Genomic DNA, 23,788 nt, shown 5'->3' on the forward strand with positions numbered 1-23,788 from the left:
GCACAGCTAGGCGGTGCCCCTGGGAAGAGGACAGGGGACGGGCTAGGGGCTTGGGACCCAGGAGGCAGCATAGCAGCCAGAAAGCCACAGGGCTGAGCCTGCACCTTTGGTTCCAGGAGGGAGTTGGGACCTTCACCCAGTGTCGTCCTTGGGAGCTGGAGGCCTGGCCACTCTTGGGAGGAGTCCTTGGGGGGGCAGGGCAGTGGTGGACCTGTCCCCTGGACCCCAGGCTTGGAGAGGGAGAAGACTCCATCCTGAGACCCCCCAAAGCCTAGGCCTCGTAGCTCTGCAGTGGAGAAAGGTAGTCTCCCCAGGGTGGGTGGGCTCCGGCCCCTCAGGTGTCCTTGATGTCCCTGACGTCCCTCAGGGGTGCCTCGTCCATGATACGGCGCACCTGCTCCAGACTCTCTGCCTGGCGGACCCGCTCCAGGCGCACCTGTGGAGTCCAGGGAGGGAGGCAAAGGGCGCTTGGTGGGGAAATGCGGCCCCTCCCCTGGCCAGCCCTCCAAGGAGCAAGGGCCCAGGGCCAGTGTCCCCAGGGGCCCCGCCTCCCCCAACCATGGTGAAACCTGGTTTGAGGGAAGAAATGGTCCTCAGGGGACAGCCTGAGGCAGCGTGGGGTGGGGTGTGTGCGGCCAACGCAGTGAGCACGCCCATGTGCCAGGCCCTGGGCGAGGGGCTCCCATGACTGACACAACGTGAGCTGGAACGATTTTTGGGCAGCAGCTCAGAGGATAGGACCATGCGGCCCCCAAAGGAGGAAGGCTCCCCTAGCGGGTGGACTGCCCTTGCACGCCCCAGGACAAGTCACCTGGAGTCCTGGCAGCCTGGTGGGAGGGGACACGCCATACCTGCAGGGCCTGGGACAGCCGAACGAAATCCCTCTGCACCTGCTCACTGGTCTCCAGCTCAGCCTGCAGCCGCACCACTTTTGCCTTCTGTTCTGAGAGGAGGTCTGTGAGCTGGGCCTGGGGGGATAGAACGCAGGCTCGGGTCTTGGGTCAGATGGCAGCACGTGTGGCCGAAGGGAAGGGCCGCCCCTCCACGGCAGCCCTGACTTGGCCTCCTCTGGGGGGCCCGAGCCTGGGGGCTGCCTCAAGGCCAGCTGGCTGAGGCAGACACAAAGGGCCACGGGCGGTTAGGCTCTCGTCCACATGCCGCCCGTCCCACGTCATCCCCATGGGGCCTGACTTCTGCCTCACCTTGCTCTGGGCCTGCTGGACCCGCTCCATCTCTGTCCTCAGGCTGCACAGGGAGGCTAGAAGTCAGGCAGGGCGAGAGGTCAGGCCCGCGTCCTCCCTCCTTCTGCCCCAGCCCCAGCCCCAAGTGGCTCGGCTCCAGACCATACTCACCCTCTAACACCTCTGTGTGGAAAGGAAAGAAGAGAGGTCAAGGTTTGTTGTCACACTGTGTCCCCTCCCCTGCTGGCGCCCAGGTGGTGCCCTGGGAGGAGCTCATCCTCCCCAGGCTCCTCCCCTCCGCTCACCTGTCTCCTCCCGCTGCCCCCTCAGCTGCCCCTCTAGGCTGGCCCTTGTTGCAGTCTCTTCCTCCAACGCTTCCCGCAGGGTCACGATCTCAATCCGAAGGCGCTCGGCCTCATGCTCCCGGGCCTGCTGATGGGCCCGGGCCTCCTGCCGCGTGCGATGCACCAGCTGCTGTAGCTCCTGGAAAGGATACAAGTCCCCTGGGCGTGGGAAAGAGGCCACAGGGGCCACCCACTGGATGGGGACGGGCCGTGGGGAGGGAGGTGGGAGGGAGGAAAGAATCTGTTAACAGGGGACACAACCCAAATCCAGTCGTGGGGAGAGCGGACGAGGACACTGGTCCAGCAGGGACAGGCTGACAGCAAGCAGCGCCCCTCCCCTGCCCCACCCCCCGCCACGGAACGGTGCAAAGCCCCAGGTTTCCTAGAGCAAGACACCCTTTCATAAAGCTCAGAAACAACTGAAGTCAGCCCTCCATTGTTTAGCCAGACACATGCATGTAATAAAACACGGTACCAGAAAAGAGCAAGGGGAGGGTCAAGTTCAGGCCGGCGGAAACAGAGCCAAGGAGAACGGGGGGCACAGAAGGAGACGTAAGTGGTATTCTCAGGGTAGGCAAGGGTTCCAGGGGATCTTCCTATTTTTAATAAATTGATTTACTAATAAATTATATCATTAATAAATGCAATCAACAAAAGCCACGCACACACCCCTGAGGAGAGCTGGTTACGAGCCAAAGATGATAATCCCTCCAGTTTGGTGGGTCTCGTGTCACTTAAAAATAAACCAAATCACGGCTGCCTTCATATCAGGCATTCTGTTAACTCATTGTCCATTCACGCCAGTGCTGGGAAGGAGGTGTGGTCCCATTTTTCAGATGAGGAAGCTGAGCCTTAGAAAAGCCCAGTGAGCTGGCCAAGGTGACGACGCAGCTAATACGTGACAGCCTGGATCTGTCCCCGTCCCATGGTCCCAGGCCAGTGCCGTGCTGTGCGTGGAGAAGAGCCGACAGGGCGGCCCCCCGGCGCTCAGTGCCCACGCTCCCCTTACCGTGATCGAGCTGGGCAGTGACTCCTCCTGCTCCGGAACCCAGGGGGCTGGCGAGGGCGGCTGCTCGGCCCGGAGCCCTTGGTTTTCCTCAGTCAGCCGCTTTACCTCGTGGCTCAGGCACTTGTGGGAGGTGGCGAGCTCTGCCTGGGGATGAACAGTTAGTATGAAGTGATGGGGGGTGGGCAAGATGTCCCCTGTCCCCTGTGGGGCCAAACCCTGAATCTTCCTCCGGACATTGCTCCCAGCCAGAGAGTTCATGCCTTCCTCCTCTTCTGAGAAAGGAAGGAAGAGCCTTTATTACACATCTTTGCCCCCCACCCCCGGCTATTTACACACCCTCCTCAATGACATGGAAGTCACACAGTGGTAGCCACAGGCCACGCCAGGTGTTTTATTCGGTCCATATTTTTTAAAACCTTAAAATTCGTTGCTAACTGAAAACTGGGAGACTATACACAAATATCCAGACTTTTGGCTTTTCTTGACAAATCCAAAAACCTGGCAGCATTGAGCTCGCCTCCTCAAAAGGCTGCAGTCAGCGGTCAGTGGCCAGCAGAGGGGGGAGCCACCCCTGTGCATGATGTCCCGGCGTCCCGGTTTCCCTCGCTGCTCCTTCCTGCCTCACACCTGTGTCTGTTCAATCATTTACATCTCCCGTCTGGTCTTGGGGAGTCTCTGATTTTGCAATCCCTGCTTTTAATTCTCATGACTCTGCAAGCGAGGGCCCATTATCTCCATTTCAAGACGGCAGGGCTAAGGCTCCCAGCTTGTGGGATGAGGTCAAGATTACAGAGCGGGCTGGCTGGTGGCTCAGATGGTTAGAGCGCCGTGCCCCTAACGCCGAGGTCACCGGTTTGATTCCCACATGGGCCAGTGAGCTGCGCCCTCTACAGCTAAGACTGTGAACAGCAGCTCTCCCTGGAGCTGGGCTGCTGTGAGCACCAGGAGGTTGGTGTGAGTTGGTGTGAGCTGCTGTGGGCTACTGTGGGCTGCCATGAGCGGCCGGTGGCCAGTGTGAGTCGCCAGCAGCCATCGTGAGTGGCTGGCAGCTGGCGAGAGCTGCTGTGAGCAGCTGACCAACGACCGGTGACCAGTGCAAGGCTCATAATACCTGCATGGGCCAGGGAGCTGTGTCCTACACAACTAGACTGAGAAACAACAGTTTGGGGTGGGAGGCAGAAGAAGGGGGAACCAAACAAAAGATTACAGAGCAGATGCATAATGGGGTCCGTCTGGCACAGCTCCTGCTCCGGCCACAGGGCCAGGTACCCTAGAAACCCTTTTACCCATTTGGCACCCGCTCCAGGTGCAGCCCGAGCAGCTGGGGGCAGGACAGGTGCCTCAAGCTTCCCCGTGCCCTCCCCCACCAACCAATTCCCGTCACATGCCTTTCCTTCCTGCCCCAGGCCCCAAACCCTCACCATCTGCAACTGAACCCGCTCCTGGGCCTGGCTCACAGTTCCCTGCAGGGTCCGTAGCAGCTGCTCTGAGTTCTGGACCTGGGCCAGGAGCACCTGCATCTGTGGGGAGAGGAGGGCAGGCCTGAAGTCAGGGCCCGGAGGAGGCCGGCGGCCAGAGGCCCTGCCGGGGCTGAGGCAGAGGCTGGACCCACCTGCTTGGCACAGTCCTCGTTGCTTCGTCTCAGGCCCTCTTGCAGTTCATCCCGCTCACGGCTGATGCTCTCCAGGTCCTTCTGCAGCTGCCGCCCCTGCCAGACCCCGGCCTCAGTGTCACCCTTCAGGGCAGGACGCCCTTCTCATCATGCCTCTGGCACCTCAGCGGGGGGTGCTGTCATCCACACAGCTGCTCGAGCCAAAGGCCCAGGTACTGGTCCTGACTCTTCTCTTTCCACTCCCCACATCCCACCCACCAGCAGGCCCTGCCAGTCGGCTTCCAAAGTGGATGCCAAAGCTACCCACTTGTCTCCATCTCTGCTGCCATCTCCTGGCCCGCCACGACCTTCTTCTAAACGATGTCAGCAACTCCCAGCTGGCCACCCGCTTCTCCTGCTGCCCCTGCCCTCACGACAGTCCATTCCTCCAGAGGCCCAAGAGGTCTGTTAAAAGCCTCAAGTGAGCAGGCGTCTCCCTCAGAGGCTTCCCACTGCTCCCGTCTGAAATGCCAAGTCCACGGCCCTGGGCTGGCCTCCTGCGGACCCTGCCCTCGTTCCTGATCTCATCTCTCCTCCTCTCCGTGGCCTTCCTATGCCGCAGACACACCATGGTCTGGCCATCCCCAGGGCCTTTGAACTTGCAGTTCCTTCTGCCCCCAATCTTTGAAGCATGCTTTTGTCACCAACCGGGTTAGTCGCTGGCACTGCCAGTCTCTACCCCGTGACCCTATTTGTTTGTTCTGGGACACCTGACGTCCTCATGTGCCCGTGTGAGTGTGTGGGTCTGGCTCCCTCCCGAGGAGGAAGCACCGATAGGTAAGGAGTTTTCTCACTGTGGGATCTCAGCTCGCACACGGGTGGGGACATAGCAGGTGCTCAGCTGTGTCTGGTGAAGGGACAGATGGGTGCCCAGGCGCAGACAGGTCACTCCACCCACCGCACTCACCTCCACCTGCAGCTGCTCCCACTGGGTGTCGGGAACAAGCTGGTAACCAGGAGGGGGCAGGTAGATGCCCTCAGGGACCAGGGTCCCCGTGGACAGCAGAGAGGCTGTCTCTTCTTGCTCAGGGCTCAAGCCCTGGCGGCTGCGGGGCATGGAGGTGCTGCTGCCGGCCCCGCCAAGGGAGAAGGAGGAGATGGAGGCGCTGTCATCACAGTTGTGGGCAAATGCCTCGGCCGCCGCACCCCCGTCTCCACTCAGCTCCTCCAGAGGCTCCAGTGGGGGAGACGAGTCCCGGGAGAGAGACAGCAACTCCGCAGAGCCGTGCAGGGAAGGAGGGTGCCGGGGACGTCTCTAGGGAAGGGGGACAGGGAAGAGGCTGGGGGGGCAAGGGTCTTGCAGCGTCCCTTTCCCCCTGGGTGGCCCCTGGCTACCCCCTTACCTGGATCTCTTGGATCAGCTCTTCTGCCCTCAGCAGTTTCGCCTTCAGCTCCTCTATTTCCTGCTCCATGGGCAACACGATCTCTCGAAGCTTCTCCGAGTCCTCATGGGCCTGAAGGAGGGTGGGGGGTTGGGCAGTGACAGAACCCCCTCCAGAGTGCAGGCCCCCTCGGCTTTCTCTAGGTTCATCAGCTCTTCTAATCCCTCCCAAGAAGGCACAGAGCACCCCCATTTTAGAGATAAGAACAGAGGCTGTGGGAGCTCCAGGACCTGCCCCAGGTCACATGGTAGGTACAGGGGCCAGAGTCACGACGATCTTCCCATTGCCCACCTGCTCACCATACTTTTCTTCCCCAACATCCATTTCTTTCTGTTTTCATAGAACCGAACATTTTTAGTTGGGTATATGGCCTAAATTCTAGAATACCAGCTGGCTGCGTTTCTCAGCTTCCCCGTAACTCAGCACGGCCATATGACTAAGCCCTAGCTAATGACATGTGCAACTTCCAGGACAGCTCCTTCAAGAGAGAAGGTGTGCTTTTGTTTCCTCCTTTCTTTGCTAGGGTGTGGATGTGATGGCTGGCACTCCAGCGGCCATCTGGGATGATGAGGCAGTAAGCCACCTATGGCAAAACAGCAATACAGGAGGAGCCCGAGTTCCTAATGACTTCTTTTATTTTTATTTTTTATTTATTTTTATTTTATTTTATTTATTTTTTTAAAGGAGGACACAGCTCACAGTGGCCCATGTGGGGATCAAAATGGCCACCTTGGTGTTATCAGCACCACGCTCTAACCAACTGAGCTAATCGGCCGTTCCCCCCCACCTTTTTTTTTATATAAGAGTTTATTTGAGCCAAACTGACAATCTATGCTGGGGAGCAATATCTCAAATGCTCCTGAGAACAAGAGTTTTGCAGCTTCCCTAATGACTTGTGGAGCTGACCTGTCACTCATGGAAACACCTCTGAACGTTAAGAAAAATAAACCTCTATCTCATTGACGCCACTGTTGACTTGGGTTTGCAACCCTCATCCTAACTGATATGTCCTCCCACACTTCCGTCACCACCGTATCGCTATTTCATCTCAGTCTCTTTTGAGGCTTAGGGTCCTGCTGATCTTGTACAGGCGACAGTATCTGGACATGTCCACTTGGATGTCACACAGGCGCCTCTATCCTAGTAGAGCCAAATCTGAACCAACTCGCGACGCCATTTCTCCTCCCCCAAGTGTTAAGTTGGCAAGAATGGTCCTGCTATCCACCCTGCTCGTCAAAGCAGAAAACTGCCAATCACCCATCCTCTTCCACTCCATGCCACTTCTAGTTCGGGAATCACTAAAAACCTGTCTCAAACACGCTCTGTCTAAGCCTCCAAATCTCTTCGGTGAACCATTGCAACAGGCAGGGAAGCCTGGGCGGCCCCAATAAAACTCTCTGGATCTCATCTGAAGCCCTGGAGCCCATGCTTTGCAGACACCCAGGCCCGTGGATGGGCGATGGCTGAATGCAGGCGCTGGGTCAGGAAGGGACCCGCCTGACTGTAGACCTGCTGCTCCTGCCTCTGCCCCAGGTGGCTTTCACTTAGCAGAGCCCTCTCTTTCACCGCCCTGGTGAACTGCTCCTGGAGGAACACTGATGCAAGCAGCAGCCTGTGCCGGGAAGCGGTGGGGTGGATGCCTCCCTTTCCTGAGCTCCTGTTTGGATCTTTCCCTTTCTAACCAGGTGATTTACTCCATCTCCTTGCGCCTCTGTTTCCTCGTGCATAAAGTGAGGTGAGTAGATTCCTCACAGAGCTGCTGTGAGGATCAAGTGAGGTAACTATATAAACTTGCTTTGAAAGATGAAGAGCTTGGTAATATGCGCTTCCTACTACTTTTAATAACACCAATAAAGGAGGTGATATAGAGACCAAGAACAAAAAATTGAGAACCAGACTGCCTAGATTTTTAAGTCCCAAATCTCCTTTTCATGTTCATAAGCCGGGGAGAATTACTGACGTTCTCTGAGCCTCATCTTACTCATCTGTTAAATGGACCTGATGGACCTTCCTTTCAGGGGAAAGGCTGGGGAGCCTCAGTCATTACCAGAGTTACCTAGCGCATGAGAGGCGTCCCTAAGTGTTAGCTCCGTTTCCTTTGCATGACGGCCCTTAACTTTGAAGGTAAATGAACCCAGCCAAGCCACTAGTAAGCAACAGGCCAGCATCTTGCTAAGTGTGGAGCTAGCAGGTGCTACACCTGGAATGATGACTGGGTGCCCTGCTCCCAAGGATAATGGGGTGGCATCCCAACCACCCCCCTGCCCCACGGTCACCTTTGGCTGCCTCAACACCTTTCCAAATCCCAGGGTGGGGGTGGGGAGAGGCCATTCCATCCCCAACCTTTTCCATCTGCTTCTCCAAGGAATCCAGGGGGTGAGCCCGCGACAGCAGCTGCTTCAGGTGGCCCAGCTCCCGCTCCTTCTCCTCGAAGTCCTGCTGCTGCTGCTGCCGCTCCTGCTTCAGAGAAGTGAGCTGGGCTTCGTAGCTGCTGATGGAGTCTGGTGGAGCAGGAAGGGCAAAGTGGAGGGGGGGGTCAGCGTACTGGCCCCTCCTGTGGGCGAGTGGGGGGCTCTCCATCACTGATGTGCTCTAGGAGACAACTTACTACAACAATTAAGACAGTGGGCTTAGTGGAGAGATGGCCCTGGGTGATCAATAAGCCTCTCTGTCTGTGTCCCCAGCTGCAAAATGGGGACACTAACGATTACCCCACTGGGCTGTTACAGGATCCAAGGAGATCACATCTGGGTGTTCAACCCTATTCCTGGTACATAATAATGGTGAAGATATGTTATCTATTCCTATTAATATATACCCATAACAATCAATATCTAGTAACAGTAATAAGTATTTATTTTTTATTTGCATAGTTGTTTATTTTCACACATACTGACATTAGAGTAAAGATTCTGCTGAATCCAAGCAGTCCAGCCAGTGGCCAGGAGCACAACTTTATCAGGTAAACACACAAGAAAATGAGAAAAGAGTTTCAGCCATTGTTGAACAAAGCTGGAATGATTCCTAAAAGACAACTGGTCTGTTTCATCACTGTTGTGTATAATTTACCTCTCAGTAGAAAGGCTAAACAATTCTAAGTGCCACAAGTTTTAAGGATTCTGCAGAACAAAAAAAGTCCTTCAGTTTAGAACCTACAAAAGCTTGTGTATCTTGATTAAGGTAGTTTTTTATTACATGGTGTGAACTAAGTTATTGCTTGCATAAATTTGTAATATACCCTGTTTAAAAAAAAAAAAAAGAGGTACAGTTTCTGCTACTGGACTGCCTGGGTTCAACTCTTCTGCTGCTTTCTAGCTGTATGACGTTGGGCAAGTTAACTAACCTCTCTGGGCCTCAGGGCTTCCTCTGTAAAATGGAGATGAAAAATAGTTCCTATGTCACAGAGATTGCTATGAAGGTTCAACACTCATAAAGCATTTAGCTCAGTGCCTGGCATATAGTAAGTGCTCAATAAATGTTAGCCATTATTCTTATCCTTATTGTTATGGTGATGATTTGTTATGATTGTTATGGTGACATTTTCTTTTATAGGGACAGGACATTTCCTTTAAAATACATGTATGTACAGTTTTAAAAAGTGGATATGTTTGAAGAACAAATATTAAGTAGCTGTGGGGACAGAGCCAGGAGTACAGTTTCCAGGCTCTCAGCCTCACGTGGGAAGGTGCTGGCTCAGGTAGTAAATGGCCATCAACTGTGATCGGATGGCCAGCAGCTGTGGCTATTTGGCCGTCAGCTGTAACCAGTGAGCCGTTGGCCACTAATAATATAACTGCTGTGGCTACGCTCGCAGCGGATGGTGGCTGAGCTAGCAAGCGCGGATCGCAGTTAGCATGTGGCTCCGTGGGTGTTCCTTTTTGGCCTCACCATATCCTGCATTCTCATGTGGGGAGTGGGACCAGAGATCCCACATAGCACCCTGCATGACACATGGCGCAGCGAGCAGGGTACGGTGCCGGCCAAAGCTCTCCGAAGGGCAGTGGAGCAGTTTGCGCGTATGAACACTCAGTCTCAGAAAGACCAGGAGGAGCAGCTGCTGGAGAGGTGGACCCCTGTGGAGGGGTGGGAAGACGTGGACAGTTCTCCAACCAGCATAGGTCGAAGAAAGCAAAGGTCGTTGCGGACCTGTGGGCTGGGAAGTACCTGCTGAGGCAGCCCGGATGCGGGACTTGTAGTCCCAGGAGGAAATGCTTGCTAAGTCCTCCGTGGAAAATACGGGTGAGGTCAAAGTCGTCCCTCACCCCCAGGTTGGGGAGGACTTGGAGCCCTAGCCCTGCAGAGAGAGCACACGTTGTGGGGCCGGTGCACAGCCCTGGCGAATGACTGTGGACTATGGGGAACTGCCTTCCATCCCTGATTTGATGGACCGCTTGACTGTTTGCTTGGGAACGTACCACCATGCAGTGGAACCGGTGGAGGATGCTTCCTGTGTCTCGACTGGCTGCCATCAAGAATATGTAAGCACCTTGGCTGTGAGCCATTATTGTTTCAGCACGGTACCTTGAGAAACCCTGGCTGAGCCCAGGAAGTCTGGCTGTGCCCAGAGAGAGTGGCAGTGCCCTGAGAGGCCCTGGCTGTGCCCGGGGAGACTGGGGGTACCCTAAGAAGCACAGGAAGTCTGGCTGTGCCCAGAAGGACTGGTGATGCCCTGAGAAACCCTGGCTGTGCCCAGAGAGCCTGGCTGTGTCCAGGATATTGCATTCACCTCCAGGCTCCTTGCACAGGGCCCCTCACGGAAGATGCTTGTTGCGTAGGTTGTAAGGCGAGACCTTGTAGGGATGGAGTGTGGGGACAGAGCCAGGAGTGCAGTTTCCAGGCTCTTGGCCTCACGTGAAGGGTGCTGGCTCGGGTAGTAAATGGCCATCAACTGTGATCGGATGGCCATAGCTGTGGCTAGTTGGCCGTCAGCGGTAACCAGTGAGCTATTGGCCACTAATATAACTGCCATGGCTATGCTCGCAGAAAATGGGGGCTCGCAAGAAGATGGTGGCTGAGCTAGCAAGCGCAGATTGCAGTTAGCAAGTGGGGTTGGTTGGCAGGCAGAGAAGTGGATGGCGGATTGCGGATCATGTGGATCCTACTTCCTGTGTCTCCAACCCAGCTGCCATCGAGAATATAGTGGTCTGACTCCCCTACCTATGGCTCCGTGGGTGTTCCTTTTTGGCCTCACCATGTCCTGCGTTCTAGTGTGGGGAGCGGGACCAGAGACCCCGCCTGACACCCCGCATAACACCCTGCATGACAGTAACTAACAGGGTAAGTTATACAAGGAGACAACCCCATTGTACAGGGGGCGTGTGGATGCCTGAAATGTTGACAATACGGCCTCAGAGAAGTCTAGAGCCAGGAGCAGTTGTGATCAAAGGAAATGACATGGTGGGATGGGAATTTTAGGAAGTTTACTCTGGAGGCCAATGTCAAGGCCAGACCGTAGAGGCAGACCTGTGAGAAGGCTGTGGCAACCGTCCAGGAGAGTTGTGATCGTCACTACAGCAGGGGCAGTGGAAGCAGAGGGGTGGGACAGGACTGGAAGCTATTTCAGAGACTCTGGCCTCTGACCAGAGGACAAGGGGGAAAATAGGAAAAGAAGCTGGGGGATCTGGGGCCCTAAGGGGTGGTGATGCATCCCAAGTACATACAGAGGGAGGGAAGGAAGTCAGCGCATGTGGGGGGTGGGGGTGCGCTACTACCTACCCCATAGATTATCTGTCCCCCTGCCCCCTTTCTGGTCATGCACTAGTGCCTGTGGGGCGCATGGGGAGTCTGGAAAGAGACCCTGCCTCACCTTTCAGGATGGCCTGCAGCGAGGCCACCTCTTCTTGGCATTGCCGTTGCACTGCAGCCACAGCCTCAGCCTTCGTGCTCTCGCTCACCTCCGCCACAGCCTTCATGGTCTCCATTTCTGCCAGGGCACTTGCCAGCTCAGCCCGAAGTCGGCCGAGCTCCCCTGCCTCAGCCTCAACCTCATCCTGGGGCTGGGGATCCAGCACTGTGGGGGACAGGGATCAGCCTCTCTTCCCATCATCCCGGGGTCCCCAATCACTCAGGCCACCAAATCCGAAAGTCCTGAAACCTAGTAGTACCGGAGCCTCGGTCCACGCCCGGTCCCCTAGCCCCGCCGCTCACCTGGCCCCGCCCCTTCCCCGCCTCCTTCTCGCCTAGCTCTGCCCTGTGTTGACAATAGCCCCGCCTCTTCCCAGTCCCTCTGTTTACCCCACCCTTTTCTGACACAACCCCTCCGTTCCAATCACCCCGCCCCTTGTCAACAGGCCACGCCCCTTCTTCACTGGGCTCCACCTCTCACCTGCCCTACCCCTTCACCGGTGACTGCAGGCCCCGCCCCCTCCTGCCAGGCGGCGTGGCCCCGCCCCTTTCTCCAGTCTCTCCTCACCAGCCCCCATCCGCCGGCTGCTGAGCTCGGCCCCGCCTCCGGCTTCACCGCCCCTCGCGTGCACGGACGCGCCCTCACGTACCAGCCCCCGGCCGCAGTCGTCGGCCATCCTCGCCCGCGGCCGCCGGCGCAGCTGCCGCCATCGCCTCTGCGCAAACGGCGGGGCACCGCACTCCCTGGTGACGGCGCTCACCGCTTCCGGGTCCTCTCGGCTGTTTCCGGATCCGCTCGGTTGTTTCCGGATCAGCCCGGCCTGAGGCCGGAGGCCGGAGTTGGGGCAGGATTGCCGAGTCTGGGCCGAAGATTTCCGAGTCCACGCACCAGGCCCCGCCTTCTCCGCCTTCTTTCCTGCCTAGCGCTGTTGGAGGATACCAGTCCTTCAGACCCCGAAGTTCTTTCACCAAAGGCCTGCTGGCGTCTCCACGTGACCTTGGAATTACCCTCCTCCGGGACGTCCCCCGGCCTCGGTAGAAGGAGGGCGAAGCTGTTGCGGTTTCTCCCGAGACCCGGAGCCGGCCCCTTGCTCGGCCCTGGCCGCCCTTCCGCCGGAGCCTGGCTCACATTACAAAGAAATGTGGCCCGGCCTCCCTGCACCTCCGCCCCGTGGCGCATCCCTGGGGACAGGGCTGGGTTGGCTTCTATTTTCTGGGCGCCCGAGTCCCCACCCCCACTTTGATATTCAACTAGTCATCGCTTCCTGCTAATCCCCCTCCCCCTCCCAAAGCCTCTCAAATCCCTCCTCTCCTCCCTGCGCCACTGTCCTAGGTCAAGCTCGTTATCTGTGACCTCTCCCTCCAACAGTCAACCTGACATCTCCCTTTGGACAATGTCAGCCAACTCAAATTAAGTCCAGAGCCTGGATTCCCCTTCTCTCCAACCCTCTGTAAAGAGCCTTGAAGTCCTGTAAACTCTACCTCCAAGGACTGTTCCAGAATGCATCCCTTTAGCGCTAAAACCCAGCTTCAGCTCCCCGTCTCGTCGTCTCTCCTAATTGTTCCGCCTGTATGACCTTTTGGCCGCTTGAGTTAATTTTCAAAGCAACTAGAGTAATCTTTGTAAAACAGGGATCGCGTCTCATCCCTGCTTAAAATGTAGCTCAGTCCAATTTGAAAATGGGCCAAGGGCACGAGCAGACATGTCACCGATGTCACAGGTGACAGATATGCACATGAAAAGATGTTCAACATCATTAGCCATTAGGGACATGTAAATTAAAACCACAGGGAGATGGCACTACACACCTACCAGGATGGCTAAAATAAAAAAGTGATAATACCAAGAGCTGGTGAGTGTAAACGGAGTTTCTCATATGAGGGCGGATGTCGCATCCAGCACAAGAGCAGTGGGAAGCGAGAAGGGCTGCGCAAGGTTAAGAAAGACAGTAGACAAGAGTAGAGTGCAAGCGGGGCCAAGGGACTCAAGCCTCAAGGACTGAGCCCCAATTACTACATACAAGGAAGTAAAGTGATTTTTCCATGGTCCATGAGTCACGTGCCTGCCTGGCTGTTCTTCCCGAAAGCCCCCATCGTGCTCCAACGCATCCTGTGCCTTCACACACGCATAACCCCAGGGGATGCAATCACTGTACTGAAACCATCAGATAAGAGAGCCTCACCGATATTATTCCATCGGTTCCCAGCTTTCCGGGACACTCCCCCTGGACGCTTTACTGTCATTATTCCATCGGGTCTCAGCTTTCCGAGACACGTCCTTGAGATGTCATGGGAAAGGCGCGGGGAACAGACGGTTTGGCAGCTGTAAGGCAACAGGCGGACAATTCAGATCGCGAACTCATCCTGGAAAAAGTGCTACACACCTCACTGCTGAGTATCACCATGGTCACCTTCAAAGGACTCCCCTTGGGAAGCTGTGCACCGACGCTAGTGCCTAGTCCACCCTTCAAAGCAATTCTGGAACTCTTCTTCTGGAATGGCCATCACAGCTGTCATATTACCCTTGATGTCCTGGATGTCATCAAAATGTCTTCCTTTCACTATTTCCTTTATCTTCAAGAAAAGAAAGAAGTCACTGGGGGCCAGATCAGGTGAGTAGGGAGGGTGTTCCAATACAGTTATTTGTTTCCTGGCTAAAAACTCCCTCACAGACAGTGCCGTGTGAGCTGGTGCATTGTCGTGATGCAAGAGCCATGAATTGTTGGCAAAAAGTTCAGGTGATCTTAACTTTTTTTTTTTAATTGGGGAAGAGGAAGAGGATTTTATTGGGGAACAGTGTGTACTTCCATTACGGGCATTTTTTTTCCAAGTCAAGTTGTTGTCCTTCAATCTTAGTTGTGAAGGGTGCCGCCGTTCAGCTTCAAGTTGCTGTCCTTTCAGTCTTAGTTGTGGAGGGTGCAGCTCAGCTCCAGGTCCAGTTGCCTTTGCTAGTTGCAGGGGGCGCAGCCCACCATCCCTTGCGAGAGTCGAACCGGCAACCTTGTGGTTGAGAGGACGCACTCCAACCAACTGAGCCATTCGGGAGGCAGCTCAGCGGCAGCTCAGCTCAAGGTGCCGTGTTCAATCTTAGTTGCAGGGGTGCTGCCCACCATCCGTTGGGGGACTTGAGGAATTGAACTGGCAACCTTGTGGTTGAGAGCCCACTGGCCCATGTGGGAATCGAACCGGCAGCCTTCAGAGTTAGGAGCATGGAGCTTTAACTGCCTGAGCCACCGGGCCGGCCCAGGTCGTTTTAACTTTTGTACGCAGCCTTTTCAGCACTTCCAAATAGTAAACTTGGTTCACTGTTTGTCCAATTGGTACAAATTTGTAATGAATAATCCCTCTGATATCAAAAGAGGTTAGCAGCATTGTTGCAATAAATTCTGGAACTTGATTGTCAGACCTCCTATAGTCCTGATGGGAATGTAAAATGGTTTAGGTACTCGGGAAAGGAGTATGACGGTCTCTAACAGAACTAAACATGACCTTACTTGAACACACCAAGCCTTTCCCCATCTCAGGTCTCAGCTCAGAAGTCACCTCCTCAGTGAGATCTTCCCTGACCACCCTGTGCAAAGTAGACATCCCCCGTCATCTGTCCACCATTAGATTACATCAGGGACTTCTCCTCTGAAATTGTTCATTGGTTCACTTGTTTATTACCTGTCCCCCTTTACCCTTCTGGGGCCCCAAAACTTGAATCAAAGCTCCCTGAGATCAGGAACTTTGTCTTTCTTGTGCCCTGCTGTTTCCCCAGGACCTAGGACAGTGCCTGAAAAATAAGCATAGTAGTAAATAAACATCCGGTGAATGAATGAATGAATGAACACTTCCCTTACTGATCTCTCTGGCCTCCCTCCAATTCCTCCTCCACAGTGCAGCCACGGGGAGTTTTAGAAAGCGCAAATCTGGCCTCATCAATGGCTGGCTCAGAAGTCCCCAGTAGCTTACAGCTTCCTGTCCTCGAGACTCCCTGTGTGTGTGGCAGGGCTTCTTGGACAGGGGGTGAAATGATAACTATAAATAAGGCTCCAGTCAACTATCAGGCTTGGGTTTTACCCTGAGGCCCTGGGAGCCATGGGCGGCTGCAGAGCAGGGGAAGCACAAGACTAATATTAATACCAAGGACACTCTCTCTTTGTGGAGTGCAGGTGGGAAACAAAAGAGGTAGAAGACAGCCCGCGAAGGAGGCTGTTGAAATGGTTCGGTTTGCTAAGGGAAGAGTCCACAATGAGGAGTAAATTGAATCTAGAAATATGTGTGGACGAGGCTTAGTAACACTGCATGGAGGGAAGAGAAAAGAAAGTTTTCTTCCACTCTTCCTAATTTCCTTCCTTTATACAACAAAACTTCTCATGCCCCTACCAGATGTCTGTGGACAAGCCAGTAAACATCCCTGTTGTCACAGAGGAAACATTCAGGGACAGGAGGCAGATGAGAAGACTAACAAACAAGCATAATTTGGGATTGGGGCAAATGCTGGGAAGGAAATAGGGTCTCTGAAGGTGTTAACACTTCAACTGAGACCTGAGTGGTGAGAAGCAGCTGTGCCAGATGCGGGGGCGATGGGCGGGGCGAGGGGCGGGGCGAGGGGCGGAGTGGTGGAGGTTTGACGTGAGAAGCGTGGACGCCACATCCTCTCTCAGGTCTGTGGAGGTTATGGAGTGTTTCTTTTAGGCAGGTGAAAAGCTACTGAAATATTTTAAGCAGGGGACTCAATTGCTCTAGCAAGAAGACTCTGCCCCCATGAGGCAGCTGGTAAGCTAAAAAAACAGGATTAAAGAGATGTTGTTGAATGAAAGGCAAAAAGAAAAAGAAAGACCCGACACCTCATCCTCTCCATTCCCCAATGCCCCACTCTTCCCCCCACGAGCCACCCCAACCCGACCAACGGGAAGTGGGGGCCCTGCCAGCTGGAGGGTCCCCTGGGGTTTGCCTGAGACAAACAGGAAGTCACAGCCCAGTGAGGCGGCCCTGGGAACCGGCAACTGCGAAAGCGGGTCTCCTGGGTCCCTGGACCCTTTCCCTGAGTGACTTCAGCAGTGAAAGACAAAGATACACATACACATACGGGGCGAGGGAGGGTGCACAGAAAAAGAAAAAAGGAAAAGATGAGGAGCAGGAGGAGGAGGAGAAGGCAGGCGGGAAAGAGAGAGAGAGGGAGATGGAGGGCAGAACAGATTTAGGAGTCAAGACTCCTGGGCTCTGCTGCTCATTATACCACCGGCTCAATGTGTGAACTGGGGGCAACACGCCGCCCTTCGGGGGGCCTCCATTTCCCCATTTCCAAATGGGTTCCTTCCTGGGGAAGAACTGGGAGAAAAAGGGGGATTCATCACCAGTGGTTTCTCAGCACCCCTGCACAGAGGAGCGCCAGGGGCAGTCTGGCTCGAGTTCTCAGCCATTAGTTGAGGGCCTACTATGTGCTGAGTGCTGGGCTAAAACTGCCGAACGTATATGGTCCTGTTTAATCTTCACAAACATTATTTTTATTTTATTTTATTTATTTAATTTAATTTTTTTTTTTTTTTTAAGGAGGGCGCAGCTCACAGTGGCCCATGCGGGGATCGAACCAGCAATCTTGGTGCTACCAGGACCACGGTCTAACCAACTGAGCTAACCAGCCACCCACAAACACTATTTTTGATAGTACTATTATTATCTCCAGTTTTCAGAGACAGGAGCAAGGCTTAGAGAGATGAAGAAATCTGGCCAAGGAAGTGGTCGAGGTGGAGAATTCAAATTCAGGTCTGCGAGGTCCCAAAGGATCTGAGATAGGCTCGCTGTATGGTCGTGGAAGGTGGCCCAAGAAATGGTGGAATGAATGAATGAGGGCTGTGTGCGAAGGGAAATGGATTTCGAGCCTGAGGAGGAAGGAGGGAGCCCCTAAGACTAGACCCACTCAATCAGTACGTATTTACTGGGGCCACAATGTGCACACACAGGGGTGAACTCGGCAGTCCCTGCTGCAGCGAAGGCGCTCACTCTTGTGGGGGGACGGGAAGTGAGCAAATAGACACAAATAAGATCATTTCACTGGTGGTCATTGCTGGGAGGAACATAAAACTGTAGCAGAGAGGAGGGGAGTTTTGTGGGTGTGGAGGGGTGCATGGAGAAGGGGGCCTGAGGCGTGACCACCCCTTCCTTCCTGGGGGGACTGCCCGCCCGCCCCCGCAGATGCCCATGGTTCAGTGCCCACCGGGCCTCTGCCTGCCCCAGCATCCCCTGCGCGGCCAAGCTGGGTGCCTCGGGGAGTCTGGCCACCATGCCACCTCCTCTCCTCTTCTTCCTTCTCTTCCTTACCCCCGTGGGAGTCAGGCTCCAGAAATCTCAGCTGGTAGAGGCTAAAGGTATGTCCACGGGGCACAGATAGAAGGAGTCGGGGCTGGAAACCTGGGTTCTGGCTCAGTACTCTTGGCCACGTAACTTATCCTCTCTGGGCCTCCATTCTCTTACTTGTACATTCAGGGAGGGATAGGAAGGATTCTGAGGGCTCCTCCACTCCCAGTTGGTGGGGTCTGAGGTCATTGGGTTTATAACCCAGGGGGAGGAGTGAAGGGGGCTGGGGGCTCCTCTCTCTCCCTCTCTCTCTCTCCACAGAGGGAAGCAGTGCTGTGCTGCCGTGCCTCAAGAGGTCCTCAGATGTTCCCCCCAATCCGCGGGCCTTGTACGAGGCGTGCCGTGCAGAACGCTTGCTACAGCTGAGTGGACAGCTGCCAGGCCTGGGCATCCAGGTGGGGCCCCTGGGCGTCCTGGTCATCTCCAACGTCTCTGACCAGACGGGGGGCTTCTACCTGTGCCAACAGGGGTCCCCTTCTGAGCAGGCCTGGCAGCCTGGCTGGACAGTCAGCGTGAATGGCAGCGGTGAGGTCCCGGGTGGGGCAGGGAGGGCTGGACGAAAAGAGGGAGGCCCACCGTAGATGGAGGAGGTCTGGCTGCTACAACGGATTTGGAGGGAAGGAGTGGAGGGTCTGTGGATCAAGCCGGGAGCCAGATGTAGGTGGCCCCTAAAAACGGTGGCTTTGTGACTTCCACGCTGGGCAGCTCTGTGTCTCTGTCAGTTTCATCTTTCTCGGAGGAGACGCTGTTTCTCTGCCTCTCGCTGGGTCTGTTTCTATGTATCTGTTTTGCTGGGTCTCCGTATTTCTCTGCCTCTCCTGGATGTCTCTGTATCTAGTTCTGGGTCTCTTCCCAGGGGAGCTGTTCCGGTGGAAGGCTTCAGACCTAGATGACTCAGGTTGTGACCTGGAGAATAGGTCCTCAGAGGACCACAGGCCCTCTTCTGGTCACTCTGCCAGCTCCCAGCTGTACATGCGGACCAAAGACCACCCTAAGATCTGGGAGACAGACCCTGCATGTGCCCTGCCTCAGGACAGTTCACACCAGAGCCTCAACCAAGGTAAGGTGCTGGGGAAATGCCAAGAAGTTGAGGGGTGGGAGGTACCCAGAGACGGGGGATGGTCATTTGGAACTGGGGGTTTGCAGGGGAGGAGACCCCAAGGCCTACACTTTCCTAGCCTTGGCTCTCCCTGCCCCAGACCTCACCGTGGACCCTGGCTCCCCACTCTGTCTGCCCTGTCGGTTTCCCCCTGCCTCCGTGGCCAGCGGCCCCGTCTCCTGGATCCACATGCACCCCAAGAAGCCTAACATTTCATTGCTGAGCCTAAACCTGAGTGAGGATGCCTCAGTCAGAGAAATGTGGGTCCTCGGCACCCTCCAGGGAGGGGCTGTTCTGTGGCTGCCCCAGGCCACAGAGCGAGATGCTGGCACCTATTATTGTTACCATGGCAACGTGACCATCGAGATGCAACTGAAGGTCACTGTCCAGTCAGGTAAGGTGTCTCTCAACTGCGGGGCTTGTGTGTGAAGCTGTCGGGAAGAACTGGAAGCCAGTCAACCTTGGCTGCCCTTGGCTAGGTCCAGCCTCAGCCCAAACCCCAACCACTCCACGGAACACTGACCCACCGCTTTCCTCTGGGCTTCCAAAGACACGACTTTTCTGGGTCTTCTCCTACCCCGGGTTGCTCCTTGCCGTCAGCTTCGGTAGCCTTCCTTCCTCACACCCTCCTCGGCACTGGAGCCCTGAGCCCTCTTCTTCTCCCTGCTACACTCTCTCATCCTTATCGACACACTCTCCCTGTTTGTCCTCCTTTACTCCCTGGGCTCCTTGGGCCACCACACCTTGGTGACTGGCTCTAGGCTCCATACCCCCCACACCGGGAATTGCCATTTGATGTCCCACGGACACTGTGGGCTCAACGTATACAAACTCAAACTCTACATCTTCCCCAAGTGTCAGCTTCTGGGTGGCCCTGTGTAAGGAAAGGACCCACCCCCCCCCCCACGTGCCCAAGCCAGGACCCTGGGCATTCTTCCCTGGCCTCACCCCCTCCATCAGACTCATCAGTGTTCTGCCATTGTCTCCCTTCGTACAATACTACCATGCCCCCCTCACCACAATTCTGAAACTCAACCTCAACTTTCACGTCCAATGTATCTCAGAACCTGGCTGCCTCCTACCTCCCACCATATAAATGCTGATTCTGCTCTTGACTTTGACCATGGCTGCCCTTAGCTGCAAGCTCATTGTCAGGCTCCCCTGCAGCCTAACACTTCCTCTGACTAGAGTCACGCTTTGTTCACGGTTTGCTTAATAGATACTGCTCCAGGCCCTGTCCTCACGTGGAGGGAGGAGAGCCCTCCTTGGAGTTCGGCACTTTGAGCATCTGTGTCTTGCCCCTGTCCCCACATTTACAGCCCTTTGAGGGCTTGAGCCCTTTGAGGGCTTGAGACAGCCCTGGCGCTTGTCTCACAGCTCCTTTCCCAACAGTACAGCGATGGCTGCTGGAGACTGGTGGCTGGAGAGTCCCTATTGCAACTTTACTTTATCTGATCTTCTGCATGGGTTCCCTGGTGGGCTTTCTTTACCTTAGAAAAGGTGAGTCACGTTCTCCGTTCCCCGGCCGGTCTGCAAAACCCATCTCCGTCAGGAGAGCCCACAGCCATCTCTCTCGTCCCAAACCTCCCCCACAAGCTTCAGTCCCCTTTGCACTACCCCTCACTCCTCTAAACGCCCTCGGAACTGTTCTAGCCCCTTTGGAACGTGAACTCCCATCTCCTCCATTGGCCCAAGTGACGTTCCCAGCACCCCCAAATCCTCACCTGGCCAAGCAGCCTCTCCTCTGATCACTGCCCTTACCTCTCACAGCCCTGATTCGGAGGAGGAAAAGAAAGCGAATGACTGATCCCGCCAGAAGGTAATGAATGATTCGAGTGCCCCCTCAGTCTCCACTCCTGAGCTTTCACTTTATGCTTTGCACTTACTGTCCCCTCCGTGTCTTTTCTCCATCTCTGTGGTTGAAATAGTCCCCAACCTTCAAAGCCCAGTTCCAAAGCTACCTCTTCTGTGATGACCCCCTTGGCGTGATCCCAGACCCCTCTGAAGGCTGTCCCAGGACAGAGGAGCTAATTCAAGGGACCACATTTTCATCTCTGAGGGCCTGGCCTGAATCTCGAATGCATCTCGCGGTCCCCTCCAGGCCTGGCCTCACAGGGCAATTCCCCTTCCTCCGCCAGGTTCTTCAAAGTGACGCCTCCCCCGGGAAGCGGGCCCCACAACCAGTACGGGAACGTGCTCTCCCTTTCCACGCCCACCACCGGCACTGGTAGGAGGCCCCGCCCGATCTCGGACCCAGTGCTAGAGCCCCACCCAGTCTTCCCAGCCCCGCAATCTCGGGAGTTCCAAGCCTTCCAGAGTTCGGAGCTCCGCCTTCAGAAAAGAGCCCGCCCCGGGGGGCGGAGTCCCGCCCAGATTTGAGCCCCGCCTCTAGGACCAAGGCCCGCCCCCCAGGACTCGGGACCCGAAGTCCGGTCCGGAGAGCAGAACCTCACGTGAGAACTTGAGGCCACGTCCCTAGGTTTAGATGCTAACCCGTTAGCGCGAGGCCGGAGGCCTGGACCCGGGAGGCCCCCGGTGCCTCCTGAAGCATCCCTTCCCGCCGTCCAGCCACGCAGACCCTAAACCCTGGTCCCCCGCATCTCTTCTCACTTGCCCCACTGCAACACTCCTCTCGCCAGGACGCTCCCTGCGGTGGGCTGCAAGCCTGGGAGCCGCCGTCCCCTACGGAAACCCGCACAGCGCCGTCCGGGAGGCTGGAGCCGCTGGGTCCCGGAGCCCGACGGGAGCAGGTGATGGGGGAGGGGACGTTACTCTTAGTGGGGGGTGTTGAGTGGCCCGTGGCAGGAATCGTGGGCAGGGGCCTGGAGGAGGGAGGCCGTGACTCGGGTCCCTCCCCGACCCCCAACTCCAGGCCCAGAAGAAGAAGGCGAGGGTTACGAGGAGCCGGACAGCGAGGAGGGCTCCGAGTTCTACGAGAACGACTCCAACCTCGGGCAGGACCAGCTCTCCCAGGGTAAGGCTGCCCTCCCTCACACCTCTCCCACCTTCGCAGTGGGGGGCTGTGGACCCTCGCTGGACCCCTCTCCCTCTCCACCAGATGGCAGCGGCTATGAGGACCCTGACGAGGGGGCTTTGGGTCCCGAGGATGAAGACTCCTTCTCCAATGGTAATTTGGGGTTCTTGTGGGGCCTCAGAGATTTGAGAGGACCCACAGGGCAGGGGTGGCCCCTGGAGCTCTCGTTTTTTCTGCAGCATCTGAGTCGTATGAGAATGAGGATGAAGAGCTGGCCCAGCCAGTTGCCAGGACGAAAGGTATGGTTGTGTGTGTGTGTGTGTGTGTGTGTGGAAGGTACATCCTGAGGGGGTGATGGTAGTGGTGGTGGGGCGTGACCTGGAGGCCGGGAGAAAGCCTGATGTCCCTCTTCCTCTTCCAGACTTCCTCAGCCCCCATGGGACAGCCTGGGACCCCAGCCGGGAGGCCACCTCCCTTGGTGAGAAATGCTTGGGACCTGCCAACCGTGTTCAGATTGGGTCGACCTGGCCTCAGCTCTAACTCCAGGCAGAAACTTGAACTTGACTCTGACCCCAAACCCAAACCCTTTAGATTTGACTCTGACCTCTAACCTCAACACCGACCCCAACCCTAATCCCGACCCCCGTGTTCACCCCCTCCCTAACCGTGAACGTCAGCTCTGATCCCAATCCAGTTCCAGCCTGGACTTCACCCCAGCCTCAGTGCAGACCTCAGCTTTGACCCCAGCTCTCTCTGCAGCCTCCTCATGACTCTGACTCCTTCCAATTCTCTTCTTGACTCTTATTCTGACCATGAGCATAATCGAACCCATACTTGACCAAGCCTACAATCAACAAGGACCCGAACCCTGGCCGACCCTCGTCACTCCTTCCTAGTACAACACGGGTCAAGCTTTCCACCTCCCCCGGCCCCTCAGACTCCCTCCGTATCTTAGGTGGCACTTCCCTTCCATAAGCCCCCAGCATGGGCCCCAGGCCTCCAACTCTCCATCCCCTGCTCACGCAGGGTCCCAGTCTTATGAGGATATGAGAGGGATCCTGTATGCTGCCCCCCAGCTTCGCTCCCTGCGTGTCCAGCCTGGACCCAGTCATGAGGAAGGTGGGTACATCTATGGCTGTGCCCTGTTGTCTGAGGCTGACCCCTCCCAGCCAACTTCCAGCTGTATGTACGTTTCACTCCTTCCTGGTCCTAACCAGATGCAGGTTCTTACGAGAATATGGACAATCCCAACGAGCCAGAACCAGCATGGGGAGGAGGGGCCCATATGGGGACCTGGAGCTCCCGGTGATTCCGTTTAGGTGAGCTGGGAACTGCCGTCTGAGGAAGGCAGAGAAGGAGGGAGGGAAACAGGCATGGAAGTGGGATTCTGGTGCTCAGGGAGGGAGAGGGGAAAGGACAGCCAAGGCCTCGTGGGCAGGGAGGGGGCTCCTAGACCCCTCCCCATTACAGCTTCTCTTACGTAGCCTCGGCCTCCTGAGGCTCCTGAGAGCCACACCTGACTCAAATCTGGGGACTCCACGCAGACTGTCAACGTCTGGAGCCACGTTGCTCAGGAATGTGTGTATCTGTGTGTGTTTGTGTCTACAAGTGAAACTCCAGTCCCCTTTGTGCTGCCCAAATAAACTCCATGAGCTCTTCCAATCCTGTGATGGAGTGCCCTTGTGTGGGAGGGAAAGGGACGAAAGTGACCTCGCGTTGTCTCTGGACTCCAGTAGAGGACGGAGAGTTGCATCCCTCCTGTGGCTTGTCCTGCACCCATCTGCCCCACTTGCTTGCCAATCCCACCAGCCAGTTATTCAATCGTTGTTCGTTCAGTTGTGTACTGGGTGCCCAGGGCAGAGGAAGCAATCTAGGGATTGGCAGTCATCACTGACATTTATTGAACACCTACTATGTTCTAACATTCATCAACTCATTTAATCTTTAAAATAACCTCACAAG

At 55.8% G+C, this 23,788-nt stretch overlaps 2 protein-coding genes across 3 annotated transcripts; one reads left to right on the forward strand and one right to left on the reverse strand.

Moving 5' to 3' along the window:
* Positions 1-64: 64 nt before the first annotated feature.
* Positions 65-13,630, reverse strand: RABEP2 (rabaptin, RAB GTPase binding effector protein 2). Of its 2 annotated transcripts, none has more exons than XM_033101294.1 (13): positions 12,062-13,630; positions 11,374-11,490; positions 7,911-8,068; positions 5,529-5,639; positions 5,093-5,440; positions 4,147-4,242; positions 3,956-4,054; positions 2,535-2,678; positions 1,487-1,664; positions 1,353-1,364; positions 1,203-1,258; positions 852-968; positions 65-436 (listed from the first exon to the last, which is right to left on the reverse strand). In XM_033101294.1, exons 1-13 carry the CDS (start codon positions 12,120-12,122, stop codon positions 335-337), a joined length of 1,599 nt encoding a protein of 532 aa, XP_032957185.1. In that variant the 5' UTR covers positions 12,123-13,630; the 3' UTR covers positions 65-334. The 2 variants fall into 2 exon arrangements, with proteins under 2 accessions (XP_032957185.1, XP_032957184.1); XM_033101293.1 differs by having other exon boundaries at positions 11,374-11,577; positions 12,062-13,628.
* Positions 13,631-16,962: 3,332 nt separating this feature from the next.
* On the forward strand, positions 16,963-23,479 carry CD19 (CD19 molecule). Its single transcript, XM_033101010.1, has 16 exons — positions 16,963-17,162; positions 17,592-17,764; positions 18,015-18,278; positions 18,610-18,813; positions 18,953-19,246; positions 20,245-20,352; positions 20,623-20,671; positions 20,991-21,079; positions 21,492-21,602; positions 21,725-21,826; positions 21,911-21,979; positions 22,066-22,125; positions 22,248-22,304; positions 22,853-22,945; positions 23,044-23,145; positions 23,311-23,479. The coding sequence occupies exons 1-15, from the start codon at positions 17,113-17,115 to the stop codon at positions 23,133-23,135; spliced, it is 1,815 nt and encodes a 604-aa protein (XP_032956901.1). The 5' UTR covers positions 16,963-17,112; the 3' UTR covers positions 23,136-23,145; positions 23,311-23,479.
* The last annotated feature ends 309 nt before the right edge of the window (positions 23,480-23,788 follow it).

The sequence above is a fragment of the Rhinolophus ferrumequinum genome, assembly GCF_004115265.2.
Source record: "Rhinolophus ferrumequinum isolate MPI-CBG mRhiFer1 chromosome 15 unlocalized genomic scaffold, mRhiFer1_v1.p scaffold_54_arrow_ctg1_1, whole genome shotgun sequence".
Taxonomy (NCBI): domain Eukaryota; kingdom Metazoa; phylum Chordata; class Mammalia; order Chiroptera; family Rhinolophidae; genus Rhinolophus; species Rhinolophus ferrumequinum.